General features: G+C 36.5%; 1 protein-coding gene and 1 pseudogene across 5 annotated transcripts in view; both read right to left on the bottom strand.

Moving 5' to 3' along the window:
• The window catches only part of COL19A1 (collagen type XIX alpha 1 chain), a 357,656-nt gene that overhangs the window by 199,848 nt on the left and 134,872 nt on the right, over positions 1–22,936 (bottom strand). For all 5 annotated transcript variants that reach the window (XM_084958732.1, XM_003121272.6, XM_084958748.1 and 2 more), the window contains exons 13-15: positions 21,476–21,529; positions 11,388–11,441; positions 9,187–9,222 (exon numbers count right to left, since the gene is read on the bottom strand). In XM_084958732.1, the coding sequence (XP_084814858.1) occupies positions 9,187–9,222; positions 11,388–11,441; positions 21,476–21,529 (144 nt within the window). The remainder of the gene's footprint in view (positions 1–9,186; positions 9,223–11,387; positions 11,442–21,475; positions 21,530–22,936) is intronic.
• Positions 13,323–13,989, bottom strand: LOC100525845 (large ribosomal subunit protein eL32 pseudogene; annotated as a pseudogene).

Below are 22,936 nucleotides of genomic sequence, written 5' to 3'. Positions count from 1 at the left end.
GAACATACAGTATTTCTTTCTGACTTGTTTCATTTAGTATAATGCCCTAAGGCCCATTCATGCTGTCACAAGTGACATGATTTTCCCTGTATGGCTAAATAATTTAATTTATATATAGCATGTTATTTATCCATTCATCCCTTAATGGACACTTGTTAGGTTGTTTCTAGGTCCTGGCTATTGTGAAGTGTTGCAATGAGCATGGAAATGTAGATATTTCTTTGAAATACAGTTGACCTTTGGACAATACAGGAGTTAGGGGTGGGGTCAAAAATCTGTATATAACTTTACAGTTGGCTCTCAGTACCCACAGTCCCACATCCTGTGATTCTACCAATCATGGATCATATAATACTGTAGTATTTGTTTGTTGAAAAAAAAAAATTCACATATAAGTGGGCCTGTGCAGTTCAAACCTCTGTTGTTTGTGGGTCGACTGTACTGACTTCATTTCTTTTGGATATATACTCAGAAGTGGGATTGCTAGATCATATAGCTGTTTCAGTTTTGCTTTTTTGAGGAACCTCTATACCGTTTTCCCCAGTGGATGCACCAAATTACATCTCCACCAACAGTGCACAAAGGTTTCCTTTTCTCACCAACACTTGTTATCTCTTATCTTTTTGATGATAGCCATTCTGACAAATGTGAGGTCATATTTCATTGTGGTTTTGATGTGCATTTCCCTGAGGGAAGCTGATCACCTTTTCATGCTGGCCAATTCAATGTTTTCTTTAGAAAGGTGTCTATTTGTGTCCTTTCCTTTTTTACTTTTTTCTTTTTAGGGCCACGCCTATGGCATATGGAAGTTCCTGGGCGAGGGGTGGAATTGGACTTACAGCTGCCAGCCTACACTACAGCCACAGCGATGCCAGATCCAAGCCACATCTGTGACCTACACCACAGCTCACAGAAACACCAGATCCTGTAACCCACTGAGCAGGGCCAGGGATCCAAGCTACATCCTCATGGATACTAGTCAGGTTTGTTATTGCTGAGCCACAACGGAAACTCCCTTTGTCCATTTTATAGTGTGATTATTTGGGCTTTTTGCCATGGAGTTAAATCAATTCCTTACATATTTTGTATATTAACCCCTTGTCATATATACGGCTTGTAAATAGTTTCTCCCATTCCATAGTTGCCTTTTCATTTTGTTTATTGTTATTTTTGCCGTGCAGAGCTTTTGAGTTTGATATGGTCCCAAACTTTTATTTTTGTTTATGGAGTCATACCCAAAAAGTTCACTGCCAAAACCAATTCAAGTAGATTTTCCTTATTTTAATTTCAAGGAGTATTGTTGCCTCGCATGTCAAATATTAGTTGACTGTATATGCATAGGTTTGTTTCTGGGATCCTAATTATGTTCCAGTGGCATATGTGTTTATTTTTATGACAGTGCCATATTGTTTTCATTAACACAGCTTTGTAATAGTTAGAAGCCAGGAATTGTGATGCCTCCAGCCTTGTTCTTTTTTATCGGGATTACTTTGGCTCTTCAGGGTCTTTCCTGGTGCCAAAGGAATGTTAGGATCTTTTGTTTCTATGAGCTGTTTGTATATTTTGGAAATTAACCAATTGTTGGAATCATTTGAAAATATTTTCACTTATTCCATAGACTGTCTTCTAATTTTACTGATGGTTTCCTTTGCTGTGCAAAGCTTTTACATTTTGATTAGGTCCCAGTTGTTTATTTTTGCTTTTATTTCTTTTGTCTTGGGAAAGTGATCTAAGAAAACACGGATATGATTGATGTCAGAGCATGGTTTGCCTATGTTCTCTTCTAGGAGTTTTATGACCTTGTGTCTTATGTTCATGTATTTAAATAACTTTGAGTTTATTTTTGTATAATATGTAAGGGAATGGTCTAATATCACTGGTCTTGATTTCCCAATGCCACTTGCTAAAGAGGCTGTCTTTTCTCCAATATATATTCTTATCTTCTTTGATGAAGATTAATTGACTGCAAGTATATGGCTTTATTTCTGGGCCCTCTATTCTGTTCCATTGATCCACATGTCATTTTTTTGTGCTAATAGCATGCTGTTTTGATTACTGTAACTTTGTAGTATTGTCAGAGTCTGGGGGAGTTATGCTTGCAGCTTTTTTTTTTCCCCTCAGGAATGCATTGGCAATTCTGAGTCTTCTGTGGTTGGATGTAAAGTTTAGAATTATTCTAGTTCTTTGAAAAATGTCATGGGTAATTTGATAGGAATAGCATTAAATCTGCAAATTGCTTTGAGTAATATGACCATTTTAACAGTATTAATTTTTCCAATCCAAGTGAAATGGATATCTTTTCATTTCTTTGAATCATCTCCAATTTCCTTTATTGATGTTTTATAGTTTTCACTATATAGGTCTTTCACTTCCTTGGTTAGGTTTACTCCAAGGGTTTGTTGGTTTTTTTTTTTTTTTTTTTGACATGATTTTTAAATGAAAAAAAATTTTAACTTTCTCTTTCTGGTATTTCATTGTTAGTATAGAGAAATGCAACAGATTTATGTACATTATTCTTATATCCTACAACATTGCTGGATTCATTCATCAGTTCTAATGGTTTTGTGGGAAGTCTTTAGGGTTTTCTATATAGAGTATCATGTCATCTGCATATAAGGTATCCAATTTGGATACCTTTTCTTTCTTTTTTTATTTGATTGCTATGGCTAAAACTTCCTTTTTTTATTTGATTGCTGTGGCTAAAACTTGTTGAATAGAAGTGGTGAGAATGGGCATCCTTGCTTGTTCCAGGATTTAGAAGGAAGGTAAAGTTTTTACCATTGAGTATTATATAAGTAACTGTGTGTTTGTCATAAATTACTCTTATTATGTTGAGATATGCTCCCTTTATACCAACTTTGATAAGTTTTTATCATGAATTCTTGTTGAATTTTATCAAATGCTTTCTCTGTATCTATTAAGAGGATCATGTGGTTTGTCTTTTCTTTGGTTAATGTGCTGTATCACATTGATTGGTTTGCATATGTTTAACCATCCTTGTGACCCCAGAATGAATCCAACTTGATCATACTTTTTATGTATTATTGGATTTTGCTTGGTGATATATTGTTGAGGATTGGATCCATATTCATTAAAGATATTGGCCTGTAATTTTCTCTGAATGTCTTTGTCTGATGTTGGTGTCAGAGTGATAGTGGCTTCAGAGAATGACATTAGGAGTGTTCCCTATTCTTCAGTCTTTTGGAATAGTTTAAGAAGGATACATATAAGTTCTTTGTGTGTTTGTAGAATATCCCAGTGAAGCCACCTGGTCTGGGACTTTTGGTTGCAAGGAGTTTTTCTTAAATTACAGATTCTACTTCTCTACTAGTGACCAGTCTGTTCAAATTGTCTATTTCTTCTTGATATAGTTTTTCCAGACTGTATGTTTTTAGAAACTAATCCATTTCTTCTGCATTGTCCAATCTGTTGGCATATAACTCTTCATAGTATTCTTATGGGTTTTTTTTTTTTTTTTGTATTTCTGCAGTATCAGTTATTTCTCCTTTTTCACTTCTTATTTTGTTTATTTGAGTCGTCTCTCTCATTGGTGAGCCTGGATAGAAGTTTGTTGATTTTGCTCAACTTTTCAAAAGAACAGCTTTAGTTTATTGACCATCTATTGTTTTTTAATGTCTATTTTATTTATTTCTCATCTGATCTTTATAATTTTCTTCCTTATGCTGATATTGGATTTTGTTCATTCTTTTATAAATTCTTTTAGGTGGTAGCTTAGTGTTTTTTTGGGGGGGGGGCGGAGGGGTTTTTTGGTTGCATTCGTGGCTTGTGGAATTTTCTACACCAGGGATCAAATTTGTACCACTGCAGTAACCAGAGCCACTGCAGTAACAATGCCAGATCTTTAACCTACTAGTCACAAGAGAACCCCAAGGTTTTTTATTTTTGAGATTTTTCTTGTCTCTTTAAGAAGGCCTCTATCACTATAAATTTCCTTCTTAGAACTGCTTTTGCTGCATCTCATAGATTTTGTAATGTGTTTTTATTGTCACTTGTCTCAGTATTTTCTGATTTCATTGTTAACCCATTGGTTTTTAGTAGCATATTGTTTAGTCCCTATATGATCTCCCCCCCCCCATTTTTCCTTCTGTATTTGATTTCTAGTTTCAAATAATTGTGGCCAGGAAAGATGCATGAGATAATGTCTATCCTCTTATATTTGTTGAGACTTGTTTTGTGCCCTAGTATGTGGTCTATCCTAAAGAATGTTCGTGTGTTCTTGAAATGAACATGTATTCTGCTTTTTTTTGGATGTAGTTTCCTGTAAATATCAATTAAATCCAACTGTTATATTGTGTCATTTAGGATCTCTACTGCCTTACTGATTATCTATCTAGATATTCTATCCATTGATGTTGGTGGGGTGTTAAGTACCTTACTATTATTGTATTCCTATCAATTTATTCCTTTATGTCTGTTCATATTTGTTTTATATATTAAGTGCTCCTATATTAGGTGCATATATTTTAACAAGTACAATGCCCTCTTCTTGTATTGATCCCCTTATCATCATATAATGTTGTTCTTTGTCTTTTGTTATAGACATTGTTTTAAAATCTATTTTGTCTGATGTATTATTACCCTGCTTTCTTGTCTTTTTGCATGAAATATCTTTTTCTATTTTCTCCCTTTCAGTCTATGTATGTATTTAGCCCAAAAATTAGTTTCTTGCAGGCAGTGTATTGCAGGTTCTTATTTTTTTTTTAACCAATCTACAGCTATATGTCTTTTGATCAGAGTATTTATTTATTTTTATTTTTATTTTTGTCTTTTCTAGGGCCACACCCATGGCATATGGAGGTTCCCAGGCTTGGGGTCTAATTGGAACTATAGCCACTGGCCTATGCCAGAGCCAGAGCAATGTGGGATCCAAGCCACGTCTGCAACCTACACCACAGCTCACACAATGCTGGATCTTTAACTCACTGAGCAAGGCCAGGGATCTAATCTGCAACCTCATGGTTCCTAGTTGGATTCGTTAACCACTGCGCCACCAAGGGAACGCCTGATCAGAGTATTTAGTCCAGTTTAAAGTAATTATCACTAAGATGTGTTTATTTCCATTGTTTTCCCAGTTGGTTTTATAGTTCTTCTTTGTTCCTTTCTTCTTTTTGTTTTTCCGTTTGTGGTTTGATGTTTTTCTATTGTATTATGCTTGAGTTCATTTCTTTTTGGTTGTTATGAATCTATAGTACGTTTTTGGTTTTCGGTTACCCTGGTTTTCAAGTATGTTAACCCAGAACTAAATCTACTTGCTTTAGACTGATAGTCATATATGTTCAGACACATTCTTAAAAATATACAATTTTTTACTCCTCTTTCCCACATTTTGTGATTTTGGTGTCCTATTTTACACCTTCATGTTTATTCTTTTGCTGTTAATTGTAGTTACAATTGCTTTTACAAATTTTTAAAGTTATTTTTGATTTGTTACTGGCTTATTGATTTTCAATTTTTTTAATATATTTGCCTTTCCTATTGTGTTTTTTCCTTTCCTATAGATTCTTGTTTCTTTTTGAATTAGAGAATACCCTTTAATATTTCTTTTATGTTAGGTTTAGTATTGCTGTATTCTTTTAGTTTTTGCTTGTCTAAGAAATTCTTTGTCCTATTCTAATGATAATCTTGCTGGGTAGGGTATCCCAAGTTGCACACTTTTTTCCCTTTCAGGACTTTGAATATATGGTGCCACTCCCTTCTGGCCTGCAACATTTCTGTAGATAAATCACCTGATAGTCTATTGCGGGTGGGGCTTCCTTTTAACTTACTCTTTGTTTTTCTTTTGTTGTCTTTAGAATCCTCTCTATATCCTTAACTTTTGTCATTTTAATTGTGATATGTCTTGGTGTGGGTTTGTTTGGGTTCATCTTTTTGGGGCCCTCTGGGCTTCTTGTACCTGGATATCTATTTCCTTGTTTAGGTTTGGGAAGTTTCCACCCATTTCTTCAAATATATTTTGGATCCCCTTCTCTCTTCTCCTTCTGGGATCCCTATTATTCATAGGTTGGCATGCTTTACATTATCTCATAGATCTCATATGTTGCTTTCATTTTTTAAATTTGTCGTTCTGTTTGCTGGTATGATTGATTGATTTCCATTATTCTTATAATCTAGATCACGTATTTGTTTTTTATGCATTATTTAGTCTGCTTTTAGCTTGGCTTTTATCTCAGCAATTGAGTTGTCTAATTTTTATTGGTTCCTATTTAAAATTTCAAATTCCGTATACAGTGATCTGAATTTATGTCAGTAAATATTTCTTAGTTCCTTTAGCATTTTTATTACCTCCTTTCTGAACTCAGGGTCTAGTAGACTGGTGAGGTCTGTTTCATTGATTATTCTTTCAGAAGATTTCTCTTGTTCTTTTAATTGAAAGTACTTCATCTGCCTTTTCATTTTACTTAAAATTCTCTGTTTCTATGAATTTAGGATTAAACAGTTAACTATTGTGGTCCTGAAGGGCTGCTTTTATGTGGACACACCTCTATGCAGACTATGTGAGTCCAATATTTTTAGTGGGAGGGCTGTTTTTGGTATGGATGCCTGCCACATCTCTCAGAGTGTGCTGGCTGTTATCCCCTTGATGGAGAATGTCACTGGTGTTATGGTAACCAGACCCTGCTCTGGATGTTGAGCGGGCCCTCCTCTTTGTTCCATGGCTGTCAAAGCCTTGTCAGGGACAGGGTCTGCTTCCCAGTTGTTGGGATAGAAGTCTCCAGATCCATTTCTGAGCTGTAGTGTGAGGTGGGCAGAACTGGTGTGCTCTTGCTGGGAAAGGAACTACTGATACTCCTCCCCAGGAGAAGTAGCACTAGAGATGTGTGGTTCTGTAGATGCTTCCTGCTGATATTCAAGTCAACAAAATCTCCTGCTGCCAGACCCCAGCCACTCCCCATGTGCCCCCACTGTGGAAGTACTGATAATGGGCTCAGGTGTCAGCCCTACCCTTGCAGTATGTGCACTCACAAATTCCACTGCTGCTGCTTGAACCATGCCCTGCCATGAACATACTGATGATGTGGCTCCTATGGTAGATGCCCACACCCTCACTAGCCATGTGTGTGCTAACAATGAGTCCTGAGGTTAGGCCCAGACTACACTCTAGGTGCACCAGGCTGTCTCTACACAGCTAGACCAAATCCTACCCCAGGGTCTGTCCACTAAAGTCCAAGTTTCAGCACCTCACCACTGTGCACACTAGCCGCTCCACTAGGAGTGCATTCGGGGCTGGGAAGTGTGGCAAGATACAGCCATCAGCTCTGCTCTAATTGGTACCAAGCCATCATGCATGCACTCCTTGTGGGCAGAGTCCAGGACCCTCGAGCTCCTCTATATGTCCCAGTGGTCTTCCCAACCAGCACCAGTCCCATCCTAATGGTTTTTTTTTTTTTTTTTTTTTTTTTTTTTTGTCCTGCCTGGTTACATGAGAATCTTCCTTGCAGCTTTGGTTGTATAAGAGATCTTCTGCCAGTTTCCAGTTGGTTTTCTGTGAGAATTGTTCCATGTGTTGATGTGTTTTTGAGGGGAGGTGAAGTCCACAACCTCATACTCTGCCATCTTGATCGCCTACTTTGGCCTCTCTCTCATATCTTTAGGTAAGTATAAAAATTAGCTTGTATTCCTTTGGTATCTGCCAGCTAAATAGGGCAAAGAGGCATCTACAAGTTGTTACTTGGCAGGAAGATGTCCAGCTGTCATGAAAAACCCACAAAATACATATAGTCCAATGCAATTTTCTGGCTGAGGGGTGAAATTTGCTTTTCGGGTGAAATAATACAGATAGATTGCATTCTGGTCTTCAAATACAAGTTGAAAATGACTAGGTAGTCTGATAACTACTTGGAGTGATTGAGCATACAACATGTGATTTAAATAAAATGAGCAGGTTTAACTCTAAATCACTGCCAGATAATTTAAGAAATAAACTCCACAAATTATACAAAATTGAATAATATGCAGTTAAAATCTCCTCTCCAATAAATAGTTTTTATTTTTATTTTGAAAATCCAAGCTTCAAGCACAACATTCCATTGTAAATTGATTTTGCTTATTCCTAAGAAAGTCATTTGTTTGGCTCCTTAGGATTTTCCAATTTATGAAGAAATGTTTGCCTTTTAAGTGAGCATTACAAAGATTATTTGTGTAAGACATTACTAACATAGTGTTCAGAGTGACATTTTAAAGTATAAAATTAAATATAAACATTGTCAAAACAACACCCTTTGTGAGTCCTACACTGCTCTGTAAGGAAGACTCTCTCCCCCCCCGCCCCAATCCAGATGCTAGAAGACTTTTTAAAACCTGACCTTCTATAATCAGGACAGGTCTTAGAAAACTGATGATTTATATTTTAAATTTATGTCATTAGGTAATATCAACATAGAATTCAAGAGACCCCAGGCTACAAATGACCTTATTTCAAAAAGACTTTCCTCTTTTCCATTAGGTTTAGTGTCATTCTCAGACCAAATCTTTAAATTAAATGAGAAACCTTAATGACCTATGAAGAAATCTATAACAGTAAATTGTATCTAAATATAAAAGCATTTTATATTTATGATTAAATGTTTAATAAATGATGAACCATTTAATTGAGAACAACCTCATCATGTGCACATTATGAACGTCTCCCATAAATCTGTTACTGAAATATTGCCATCTTATCATTTGTGAATCATAGAAGCAAATCTTAGGCAAAAACAATGGTCATGAACAGGTTTTGGAGAGTGTAACAATCAGTTTAAACAGGTAGCTATTTTTACAAATTGGGTGATTATAGTTTATTTTGTAGTTTTTACAATTTTTGGAGTAAGTAGAACTGTCCCTGCTTCCATTAACTTTAAATGTCATGTTGAATGTCATATTAAGAATGTATAATCAAACTTTTAAGGGGCAAAATTATGAACCATAAGGTGGGTATGAACCATATTGCTCAGGTTATGCACTGCTTCCAGACTTTTCTAGTGACTCCCTGCATGACCTTAGGTTAAGTCCTTCACGGTCATGGGCAGATGTCCCATCTTTAAAATCTGGAGGCTTACCTAGATCTACTCTGAAGTCACTTTTAATTCTGGAAATATCCGATGGCTTATATTCTGGTTTAGTCATGATGTAATATGAATAATAAACAGGGTAAGGTATTTGAATTTTGATTTCTAAAATACTTACAGTTAAGGCTGGTGGTCCTGGAGGTCCCATATCTCCCTGAAATAGATTAAAGAGAAAAGCTGCAATTACTAGTAGTTCCCTTTTGCACATGTTACTTATAAATTTTCTGAATGGTTTGAAGCAATATCTAGATAAATCCTGAAGGAAAGAAAGGTAGATTTTTATCTAGACAAAAGTCTCTGTACAATGAAAAACTCTTCATGTGCTTTTAGCTCTCATCATATAAATATCACCTTGTGCATCCCCATAATTTTTTGTAGCAGCAGAAATTGTTTTGAAAAGCTAAAATAATCTAATTTCTATTCTTTTGTCTACTAATCCAAAATTAGAATGAAGATCACTTCAAATATGGTTACTTGCCAATGGAGCATCTGTGGAGTGTCACAACGATAAATTATATTTCTGACAAGTTAGCATGAGGATCAGCAGAAATAATAAGTGGGTCTCCCCACTTCGTGCCTTCCAGCTGCAAAAAGCAGTCTCATTGCCTTTTTTTTCTTAATAAATTTTATTACATTTATAGGTGTACAACAACCATCACAACCGTTGCCTCTTTTAAAGCTCTGCTGAACTGGCCTTGCACTTGCCAACAACTGTAAAAGGTTTTGTCCATATTTATGTACTTTTAAACACTAAAATTGCTTTGCTGACCTATGTGAATACAAATTACCAGGTGGATATACTGAAAAACTACTCAAAATCTTAAAAAATATGGTTAATCCTAAAGTTTAATATTTTCTGATTTATAAATACGTTACCTATATGCTTTACTGTATCACCATTCCAAGGTATTTCCTAATAACTCATAGTCATTAAGATCAAGCATCACTGGAATGGCAAGATAGGGATAGAGGATTAAGAGGACAAACTACTGTGTATAAAATAAATAAGCTACAAGAATATATTGCATAGCACAGGGAATATAGCCAATATTATATAATAACTTTTTTTTTTTTTGCCACAGTGTGCAATTGCTGGATGTAGGATCTCAGTTCCCAGACAAAAGACTGAACTGGGCTACAGCAGTGACAGCACCTAGTCCTAAATACTAGACCACCAGCAAACTCCCATATAAGAACTTTAAATAGACCCTATAAAAATTTTAAATCGCTATATTGTACACCTGAAACAAATATAATATTGTAAATTAACTACACCTCAATAAAAATATTCTTTAAAAAGGTTAAGTCTTAGAAGGTTAAATTTGACAGACTTTTAGAGATTCTCCATCTTATCCAATTTCCTCATTATGCAGATAAATAAGTTGAATCCCAGAGTGTTGTTGGTGAATTGAATAAAGTCATTAATAAAAAACATATCAGGCATCACTGCCATAATCCCTATTCAAGTAGAGACCTGGGGCCACATCTGTGTGCCATGGGGCACTGGAATGCTGTGTTCTAATGTTGGGAGTATTGATATAACTTACTCTTTTCTCAGTAAACCTAGTCATCTCAAACGTAAAGACTTAGCCTTGTGCAATTATTATTTTAGGAACAACTGAATAAAAATATCCAATAGTTATTAAGGAATGCTGATGTAGTTTAAATCAGTCACTTGGGATCAATTTGCAAAATCAACTATAATGTAAAGGTAGAATATTGAAGATAGACAAAGATTTCTACATGTGCTGAGAATGGAGAACAAAAAACAGTGCAAAACACTCACACATACAATTGTCATCAAATTAGTATCCCATGACCTTACTCAAAACAACTCCTGCTTTTATAATTTCTTAATTTTCTTTTCAAGGTCTCTGCCAATAGGCCAATGTAAAATGACCTGTGAGAAAAGGTGGCAGGAAACGGCGCATTTATTTAAGACTGAGGTGCACAGCTAGCCTCCTTCCCCCCAAAGGCCACCTGCTTCACCACCATGGTAGCAGCTCAGTGCTATTGGCAAAGTTCCCCAAAAGGGGACACAGCTGCTAATTTGCTGACAAAACACCTAACACTGTCAAGCAAGGGGGAGAAAAGGGAAATCTTATAAATGCAAATTAACGTCAACCAGCAATTGAACATTTAAACTAATTAAATGAACCAAAAGGTTTCTATTGTTCAGATGCTTTGAACATAACAGCCTTTTGTTAAATTTAACAAAATTAACTTTTGGCAGATAAACAGTATCAATGAAAAGTCAGTGCAGAATTTCTTAGGGTTTTCTTAAACAAGGATTGGCATTTTCCCAGGTGAATACAGTACCTTTTCTCCTTTTGGGCCAGGTGGACCACGAGGACCCACATCGCCTTTCGAACCCTGTATGAAGAACACAATCAATATGACTTTACACAGTTCACAGAAAGCTTCAGTTTCTAGCAAGTCATTAGTCACAAAATAAATCATAACGTATTGAACTCCCAAATCCCAATCTTCAGTGTGTAATATAGAAAGAAATGTAGATAACTGGCACTAAAATGATATGCAACATCTGTGAATGGTGGGTATGTATACATTAAACCAGTGTGAGGCCACAATACTGCATATTTGTGCAACTTTGCTTCCTGCTAAAATTACATTATTTCACCATCTGGGAGAACATCATTTAGATCTATACGCACTTTTAAGCATCCACTTTGGAATAAATTTGTAGATGTTGTAAATACCTCTGATTTAGCATTGATTTGACCTTCATAAATCTTGCCCCCCAAATTCAAGATTTAAATCAAAAACATTTTTGTCCCTATCAAGAAATCTAATTGTGGGGGAAAAAGGGATAAAGAATGCACTCTTTTCCCATCATTCACAAAGCTGGAGCTAAAATGCAACCTCTTCTCCTGTTTTAAAGTCTGGCTTAGTTCTCTAATTCCTAGCTCTTTTTTACCTGGATTTATAAAAACATCAAATGAAACTATATAAGACACAGACAACACATCAGATAAATACGTTCATGAGTTCTTCTGGACTCTTTGGTTTTTAGTGGGTATTTAGTTGATCTGAGTCAGAAATGACAGCTGTCAGGGATACCACAATAGATTCACTGGAGGAGATCAGTGCCACAGCTGAATGTATTCACAATGTAAACAGAAACAGAGTGAAACAGACACATCCCAACTGTGTGGTCAATAGGAAAAAATATATTTTCTCATCCTTAACTTGACACATTGTGTGAGAGAAGAACAACAAAGGAAAAAAGAAATATTCCTATGCCATAAAATGCACAGGAAATCCAGGTACCTTACTGCTCCCAGCTGAGGGGTCCAGCTCTTACTGCTCTGACATTTTGTACTGAATAAACAAAGCCAAATGCCATCACCTATAGCTCCTCACTACAGAAGCCAGTGACAAACTGAAAGGAACAAAAGAAAACTTTAAGAAAAAAATTAATTGGTGAATACCGCATCTAATTTGTTTAAAAAAGACCTTTGCAGTTGCATAAATATCTTCATAGATGGAATTCATAGCTATATTTCCTCCATCATTACCTCTGAGTATTTATAGAACAAAGATGAGTGAAAATTAAATCCTATTTGAGATGTGATTTTCTTCTATTATTTGAAATATCCATTCCTTCCCAAATCAAGCAACACATACTCTATTTATACATGCTTCTGGAGCAAAACTTGGCACCAACATGTTCTGAACACTTGCGGAAATAAAACAGCCACTTCTATGAATAGAGTTTATTCTTAGTTCACTCATCCATTTATTCAATAGACATTTATTGAAACCCTCTGTGCAGTCACCCCTACAGTCATTAGATGTGTACTGCCCAATATGCAGCCCTGAGCTACATACAGCTTTTGATCCTCGAAACATGACTAGTCTGAATGCAGATGTGCCACGAGGGAAAGTAGCAGTGGGTTTTCAATATTTAGTACAAAAAATATATGATAGCTCATTAATAATTTTTATGCTGCTTATATACTAAAAAGATGACATTGTGGATATGAGATTAAATAAGATATATTATTAAAATTAGTTTCACCTGTTTCTTTTTACTTTTTTTGATGTTGCTACAAGAAAGTAATATATTTACATTTGTCTTAAAGTTGTAATGTTAGATTTTAAAATATTATAAAATAATATTATAAAATATTATATAAATATGATATACTTTATATTGAGAGATACAAAAAGAACAAGAGTTGGCAAAGACTCTCTCCTTAACCAAACTGAGTCAGGTTCCTCTGAGCCCTCTTTTTTTTTTTTTCAAGTTTTATGGTTTTATTAACACAGATACAATGTGTACACGAGCCCACTATTCATTTCAACTTGGGGTCTAAACCACATCTGCCACAACTCGTTGCAACACTGGATCCTTAACTCACTGAGGCCAGGGATCATGGCATCACCATGGATACTAGCTGGGTGCTTAATCTGCTGAGCCACAACCAGAACTCCTGTCTATTCATTTTCTTTGCTGCGCAGCCTGGTGTTGGGATTGGTGACCCTGATGGCCAGTTGGGCTGCTCTCTCCACAATGGCTTTGCGGTTCTTGGAAGAGATGTTGTGAGAAATCTCAGCACAGTAAGATTTGTTGCATATTAGCAGCACTTTAAGCTCCTTTAAAGTGTGTACCAGAAACTTCCGGAAGCCACTGGGCAGCATGTGCTTTGTTTTCTTGTTGCTCCCATAACCAATGTTGGGCATCAAGATCTGGCCCTTGAACTTTCTCCGCACCCTGTTGTCAATGCCTCTGGGTTTCTGCCAGTTCTGCTTAATTTTGACACATCCATCTGACTGGTGCCGGATGAACTTCTTGGTCCTCTTTTTGATGATCTTGGGCTTCATGAGGGGTCTGAGAGCAGCCATGATGCCAGGTGGGAGATGGCTGCCACCTCCGTAAGGCAGTGCCGAGGAAGAGAGCTGAACCCTCTTCTTGACTAGGCTTCACCCTTGGCCCCTGTCCTGTCTGGCTTGCTTGGCCCAGTTTTAATGAGTCTTGTCAAGTCAGTTGAGAGAGAATCTCCAGCCTTGATATCTGATGTAGTCCCTCATCCCTCTCTTTGATGGCCAGCTTTTAGCAAGAATCCCCCACCCTTGATGTCTGCTTTTAGTAACATTCCATTCACTGACCACATCTCTCTATTTCTTAGTTATAAATCCCTACTCATCCTTGTGGTATTCAGAGTTGAGCCCAATCTTCTTCCTTACTGCAATACCCACATTGCAATAATCTTGAATAGAAAATCTTCTTGATCATTTTAACAAGTGTCAGAATAATGTTTTCCTTAGCAAAATCTAGATTCCTGCCCTGATGGAATTCATGTTATAGAGATGGGTGACTGACAATGAACAGGTCCACAGGCTGAATGTGATGCATTGCAGGGCAAAGGCTGCTACTTCAGTGGGGTGGTTAGAAGCAGCCTTTCTGTGCAGGGGATGTTTGTTGTTTCACAGGATCCAGCCATGCAATGATCCTGGGGAAAAGTTAAGGGGGCAGGAGTGAAGGAAGAGCCAGCATGGAAGTCCCTTGTGTGGAAGGAGTGTCATGAGCAGGCAAGGAGGTAAGGATCGGGTGGTGCAGTCAAGGTTAGCCAGGGGTCATGGCACACAGAGAATTGCATGCTGTGGAGAGAAGGATGGGTTTTGTTCTAAGTGCAATGGGGAAGCCACTTAGGATTTTCAGCAGGGAAATGATGTGATTGACTGTGTTTCCAAAAAAAGAATGCTTTGGCTACAACATGAAAATAGATTATAGGCAGCAAAAGTAGAAGCAGAAAAGAGGCTCTCACAGCTTTGCAGGCAAGAGAGCAAGATGGCTGGGAGAGGAGATGAGAAGTATCAGACTGGCACATGCTATTAGGACTTGCAGGAACGCTGGAGGTGGGGCTAGGGAAAAGGAAGTACCAAGGCTGATTTGTTCTTGGCTTAAGCGACTGGCTAGGGGGTTGTGCCATTTACTGAGCTGAGAAATTTACTAAAGATGTTTTCTTTTCTTCTTGCTGATAGAACATCATCCAGAGGAAAGACAAACATGAAGAAAGAAATGGCTGAGAAAGACAGAGTACCCATTTATGCAACAAATACTATTGAACATCGACACACATGCAAGATTAAACCCTGTATTCCTATGAACAAGAGTAGGAAGACATTATTTTTAGTAATGGAAGGGAACATGAAACAAAATATTCAGGAAAATGGTTAACTCTGAGGTGGGCATGGCATTATATTGAGTTCTGGGTATACTGGTGTTCATCATATAGGTTATATGTTACAAATATATTTGAGGCATAAAATAATATATTAAAAATTTTTTCAACATTCCTGCCTGACAAACTAACCTTAATTGCAACTTCTGGAGAAGGGACTTCTTTGCAGTTATGTCAGCTAACTATCCCTGGTTCAGTCAACTATGGTCAGGAAGTGGGGTGGGATAATAATGCACCCAGTCACAGGCTGATGTGAGTTTGAGAACTATTCTAGAAACATAGTAGGTGTGAAAGGAGCAGTTCCCAAATATGCCTAATTTTCCTGTAGGCACTCAAGACTTCAGACATGGAGATTTTAGGAGAGTCATGAGAGGACTAGCACTTTCTTTCTGTTCTTTCTCTCTCTCTCTCTCTTTCTTTCTTTCTTTCTTTCTATAGTCATACCTGTGGCATTTGGAAGTTTCCAGGTCAGGGGTCAGATCAGAGCTCAGAGCTGCAGCTTCAGCCTATGCCACAGTTATGGCAACACTGGGTCTGAGCCGCATCTGCAACCAAAGATTCAGCTTGCGGCAATGCCAGATCCTTCACCCACTGTGCGAGGCTAGGGATCAAACCCCCATCCTCACAGAAACAACATCTGGTCCTTAACCCACTGACCCACAATGGGCACTCCAGGACTAGCATCTCATGCATTATCTTGGGCAATTTATCTAAGCTTCCTTATAAAATAGGTATAAATAATAATTGTCTTGAAGAGCTGTTCTGAGAATTATATTTTGTAAAAACACTAAGCACATCATAGGTACTTAATAAATGTTGCTTTTACCTTTCAATACCAAGTCTTAGGGATGGTTAAGTTTTCTGTCTGGTCTGTAATCAGTTGGATGGATAGGTAACAATGGTGCTTTAACTCACATGGAATACAATGCAATTGAGAAGTACTGCACTCATGAAGCTTCTACTTTTATTGGCCACTGAAGTGGACCATACAGCTCATGTCCTCCTGTGATAAGGTACCATGTTATTAAGGCCATGGCTTCAAATAGGCTCTGAGAAGCAGACTGGTGATCCTTTTCTTAAGTGCATTTTTTTCTGCCTATGTCACACTAGTGTTGCTATCAGTGGCTTCTGAGTACTGGGGAGAAAAAGACACAGCATTCGCCATAGAGCACAAAGAATCAAGTTGAACAGACTTTGAATTTAATATTGAATAAGATGGGCACCTATTATCAAAGTTCTCAATAAAATTCACATCTATAAAGATGCTCAAAAGCACAGTAGTGTACTCTATATTATGAGAGATAGGAACTCTTATCCAAATTAAGATGAGTTTATTAACAAAACAGAAACAGACTTACAGACATAGAAAACAAACTTATGATTACCAAAGGGGAAAGGGTGGGGGAAGGATAAATTAGGAGTTTGGGATTAACATAGACACACAACTATATATGAAATAGATAACCAAAAAGGACCTACTGTACATTACAGGGAACTATACTCAGTATCTTATAATAACCTATAATGGAAAAAAAATCTTAAAATAAATATATACACACACATATACATACACATATGTGTGTAAATGTGTGTATATATATATATATATATGTATATATGTGAGTATATATATATGAATCACTTTGCTGTACACCTGAAACACAACATTGTAAATCAACTATATTTCAATAAACATTTTTAAAAATCAAATGCAAGATCAAAGCTGAAAGACAGTATTAAAACTAGAATTATAAAAGCAGGCAAATTATGAATTTATTGTAATTGGAACACCTACTTACTCATGTATGTAGCAGCTTTAAAAACCATTTGATACAAAATAATGTTATTTGTTAAAAATTTTAACTCATCAATTAATTATTTTCCCCATTTTCCACTGACTGCATCTTGTTCCCTAGCAATGGCACCAGCTGTTGCCAGCCAATATCTCAGCTTTGTGAGTTTGTGTATTCAGTATACCGATTGCATTGATGTAAGGAGATTAATGTGACTATTTTAGAAACATCAGATGCTATAATTCTGAAAAGAGATTTTAAAGACAATAATAAAGATGCAGAGGAAGAGACTAAACTGAATGACTGAAATCTACTTTTGCAAGATTATATAACCCCACAAAAAATAAGTAAAAAAATCTATTATCTATCTATCTATCTATCTATCTATCTATCTATCTATCTATCTATCTATCTATCTACCTATCTATCTATCCACCTATCTCTATATCTATTAGAGATACATGTTTTATTTAAACCAGTTTCTAATAATAACAAATGTTTATATAGCTCTTACTGTATGCAAGACATTGACCTAAATGCTTTATGTATGGTAACTCATCAAAAAAAAAAAAAAGGTCTATGAATTAAGACTCCCCCCAAGTATGTTCTAAGATGCCACTGTTGAATATATTTCATAGTAGGTGACAATCAAAATTATTTAATTATAAACTAGAATGTGTGCTAAGCTGAGGTCTTATATTTTGAAAGCTAATTGTAGCAACTCAAATTTTTGACAATTTCAATATATTTAGTATGCATTATTTAAACTCTAAGGGAAATGTGAGCACTTTTTTAGTCAAATACCTTTAATTCAATACTCAAGTACCTTGAAGATCAATTCAAAGTTTACAAATACACACACACACACACACACACACACACACACACACACACACACACAGTTAAGGATGCATTTAGAAAGATATCAGAGCATTTTTTGTCCCGATGACTAAGAGCTGCTACTGGTGATTAGTTGGTGAACCTCAAGGATGCCATACATTCTTCTCTTGCAAGACAGTCCCACATGGCAAAGTACTATCTTAACCAAAATGCAATACTGTCCCATTAAGAAAGCTGAACTGCTGCATGCTTTCGTCTAAAGAGGTTTATATTTTCTTGAAGTGAGCTTGTCCATTTTGTGGGAGAGCTGGTTCAGAAGAAATTATTAAAAGATACATTTACATCAAGAAATGTTTATTATATAAGAATAAAGACTATAGAAAGGGCTTTGAATTCATTTCACAAGAATATTAAACTCTTCCAACTTTCTCTGACTTGGGAGGTATTGCAGTGAGCTGGCCCATTGAGGTTATTCACTCTGCATTCCAACAGGATGTTCCTGAAGTTATAATCTCTACCATGGCTTAACTTCAACACAAATTGAGATAGCTGTTATAACAACCTTCATTCCCTAAGAATGTGTACCTTGCACTTATTGAAAGACTGAACTGACATAAATGCTGAATGATTTTATTTTTTAGAGTCAGTTTATTTCAGCTTTGAAAAATAGACAATGACAAATGTGGCATGACTTAATGGAAAGATAAGAGACTTTGGTCAAAGGAGGGTTAAAAGATGATTTTACCATTTTATAAAAGAAAGTTTATCAATTTTCCATCTTTATTTCTTGCCTCTAAAAACAAGGATGCTATCTACCCATGCAGTATCTAGCCCCTAAAGTTGGGGAAGGATTGAATTTCAAATTCCTCATGAAAACAGTTTTTTGGACTACAGCCCAACATTAAAACCACCACTACCAATGATGGAATAAATAACAGAGGATGTGATTCTTTACCACAGTGACAGCAGAGAGGCAAAATGAGAATTTTCATTACTCTTCTTATTTTTCCTTTGTCATGACCCCTGAATACCTTTGGCTAAGGAAGGAAAAGTATTATCATCTACATATTAATTAAGCAACCAAGTGAGAAAAGTTAATGTGCTTCATCATGCTTTATGATGTACCTAATGAGCTATTTTAGGCAATGATGGTGCTAAGGAAATTCACGTGAGTGAGGTTGTATGCAGGACTTCTCCAAGACTCTTGTCCAAAAGGAAAGTTCACACTGCCCACTAGGCTGTGGGCTCTCAGCTAGTTGGTCTCCAGATTTGGGCCTCATACAATGGCTGCCTGAGCACTTGGCCAAGTAGAAGGCACTCAGATATATGAGGTACAACTTATTAATTCTAAAAAGGCAAATCACCTTGTTTCCGGACATCATAAGGAAAATTTCCAAATATCTAAGTTAACATGAATATACATCAGATTCTAACCCCTCAATTTTCCTTCCAGTTTTATTCAAGTGTTTGAGTAAATCCTTTCTCTACTTCAATTCTATCTAACACTATCTTAATGAACTTCTAAAAATATTTGTTTTGCTCTTCTATCTCAGGGAGCCTGCGTACCTATAGCTTGCTTATCTTTTGCAACACTCTAGTTAATCTCTCACAACACTCCTACATTTATTCTAAAAAAACAGCTTTCTCATAATGAATGGTCAAAACCTTGGGCTAATTTTGATTCACAGCAATCAAGTGCCAAATTGCATATATTTTACCTCTGTCATATCACTGTGTACTCCCTTCCACCTTTGTTTTTCTAGTTTAGGTTCTAATTACTTATATTTTACTCTGTTATAACAATCTCACAATTTTTCACATAAAAATTTAGCAAAATAATTATTGAGAACTTACACCAAACATTTACTTAAGTACTAGAGATTCCAAGAAATCGTCTTCAGTCTCAAGACGAATATGATAGAACAAAAACACAGGAAAAAGCCCCAGTTTGATCCATCTTATAGAACATGCTGTGAAAAGAAACACAGCATGAATACCACTCCCTCCCAACTGCTGCTCAGAGGAGGAGGGGTAGATATCCTCACACACAGAACTGTCCATGCCTGGGCTCCAGCCCTTTTCCATTGTGTTTCCCTATGTTGCCTTACATGCAGCTGTAATTCCAAAACTTAAATTACTGCTTCAAATTTCATCATGCTTTTCCAGACTGTAATCTTAATTAATCTTAGTATAATCTCATTGCATTAAATTAGAGGACACTGCAGTGATGGAGACTTAAGAATCCATCCTAAGGCTATCACTTTACAGACTCTGAGAAGTGATTTTCTCAACAGAACCAGGACAGGAACTTGGCTCCAGCTTTCCGCTGAAGAACTCTTACAGGTACCTTCAATGAGGGCGTGAATTAGATGCTCTGTTAAGTGTACAGACCAACGGTTAGGACATTCAGCATCCTAGTATATTGTAAGGAGGTAGAGAAGATGCAGATACTCCCCTAGCTCAAAACAACTGGTGCTGGTTCCCAGTCTCTGGTGCAGAAAAACTCCTTCAAAGAAGAGAGGAACTAGAATGATGTCATATTAAAGCTGTGAATGGGATTTCTTAGGAAGTAAGAGAGTAAAACGGTGGGGGCCAGGGCCTTAAGCCAGCATTAATTAGCAGTGCTAGCTCCAGAGATATTTCTCTTTCAGACCCCTTGCCTCCCAGGCCTTACTTTGCCCATTGGCTCCAGGGACTACAATGTACAGTCTCCCTTCCTACTGTATGTGATGATCTACTGCATCCAAATGGACTTCCTAACACCTCTAGGACATCAGAGAATTGGATCTAGCTTCCTTATTCTTTTATCCAGAAAGCAAGTAGTATGGCCCTTCAGAACCCTTCTAAAACATTTTTATGAAAGTGGAAAAGGGAAACTGGGAAGAAATAAATCTCATTGTGGACACTTCCCTTAGTAAAGTTTGTATATCTACAGTAAAAGGAGGATTTAATGACCTGAAGTGAGAGTAATCTACATTTCAGAGGAAAACCTAGATTTGGTCTAGCCTCCAAATTCCAAGTGAAGCTCTGAGGGGGTAACTGTCCTAGGGGGAAGGGGGAGGTAAGAGGCTGTGAGGACAACACCTGGGATGGGATCCCTGAGCCTGAGGATGAGTGCAACGGAGGAGAAGCATCACAGATACACAGGGTTCCCTCCCTTCTCCTCTTTCTCTTCATCACTGAGATCTTACCTCCACAGACCCCTCAGGAGATTGGGAGTGAGATGAAAAGAGTAGCCTGGGTAAGAACACTGGTCACAGCAGAATATGTGTAAGAGGAAAAAAGACTGAGAAAGCAAGACAGAAGAAATGCAAGCTAGAAATAGGAAAGAAGAAAAGGCCGTTAAGGATTAGTATAAGGTGTATAAAGCCAAGGAACACCTGGTAGTAACAAACCTAAAAATATCGCCTCCACTGAGCCATGTAAAACCTGCCTTTGTTCTTGATTTTTCATTGATTGTGTCTAGTTCTTCCAAGGGTAGTCAAGTCTTAATAGCATTTGGTAGTTAGCATAGGTCAGTGGCAAAATGTAAACATAATGTTAGAAAAAATAGAGTTAGGCTTACATCTTGGCCATTAACGCCAGCCAAACCTGGATCTCCTTTTTCTCCTTGTTCACCCTAGAAAGAAACAATTTATACAATGAAAAATGTTGCATCTGAAAACCTTTACTAAGAGAAAATAAGAGAGTTACATTGGGTATTTATAACAACATGATTACTTCCTTAATCCCTTGAAAGAAACATTTATTAAAAAACAATTCTGAGAAGTATAAAGCTTTAACGAAAAGGTGCATAAAATGATTAAAGGGTATAAATAGAACAAAGACTGTTTATTTTCCTCTATAAGCAACAAAGAACTTTCTGGAGGGAGATTTGGCAATATACATGAAGCAGTCTTAAATATGCTCATTTCATTTGGCCCAGTGATTTCACTTCTACGAATGTATCCTAAGGAAATAATCAGAGATTAATAGTTTTAGGTACTAAAATGTAGAGTACAACGGTATTTATAGTAGTAAAAAAAGGTAAACATCCTAAATGCCCATTAATAGGAAACTGAATAAATAAATTATAGTATACAGATACAAGGAAATATGCTACAGCCATTAGAATCATGTTTATGAATTTTATTTTATATTATTGGAAAGCTCTCATGACATAAAAAATAATATACAATTAATTGATTAACAAATTTAGTGAATAAATGCTAATCAATACCTAGTTTTATTACTCCAAAGTTACAACTGTTCAAAATGGCCACTGATACCATTGTTGATGACACATACTCATAGTGACATATATTTTTGATTACACCCTGCATATCTATAATATAATTCAAAAAAATTAAAAAAAAATGCCTGTCTGCCTAACCATCTACCTATCTACCTGTGAATAAATCTACCTTTGGGTCCTAGAAATACTACTGGAAGATAACAGGTCAGAAAAATAAAGGTGATTAATCTATGCATTCTGTGCCTATGGACAATTTTTTCTTTCACTATACTCTTCAGTGTTTTTCATTTTTAAACAATAAGCATGTATTACTTTCATAATTTGTAAAGTGTTTAAAAATAAAAGAATGCACCATGTGTAGAAAGAACTCATTCAGGTCCCAAGTGCATCACACATCACTCTGAGTGTGTAGTATTAATAATAATAGTAGTAGTTGTGGTAGTAGTTATCTCTGCTCTGCTCCACTAGGGTGATTTTTATTCTCTTTTTCATATAATCTTTTGCTCATCATCTTTTTAATGCAATAAGCATTATCTTTCTTTATTTGTAAAAAAAAGAAAAGTAGACACCTCCTGGTCCAAAATGACAAAGTAGGAAGACCCTGAGCTCACTTCCTCTCCAAAATTACAACTACTTATAGAACTCCTACCAATGAGAACAACCTGAAGACCAGTAGAAATGATCTTCTATAGTGAAAGATATAAAGAAGGAACCACAATGAGAATGGTAGGAAGGGTGGAGACATAGTTCAGTCAAGACTCACACTCCAGGTGGATGGCCCACAAGCAGAAG

The sequence above is a fragment of the Sus scrofa genome, chromosome 1, assembly GCF_054392235.1.
Source record: "Sus scrofa isolate SSC_HxYL_T2T_F1_AM1 chromosome 1, Sscrofa_HxYL_maternal_Yorkshire_Landrace_v2.0, whole genome shotgun sequence".
NCBI lineage: Eukaryota > Metazoa > Chordata > Mammalia > Artiodactyla > Suidae > Sus > Sus scrofa.
The sequence above is the reverse complement of the archived record's forward strand: the minus strand, read 5'-3'. Positions and strand labels throughout refer to the sequence as shown.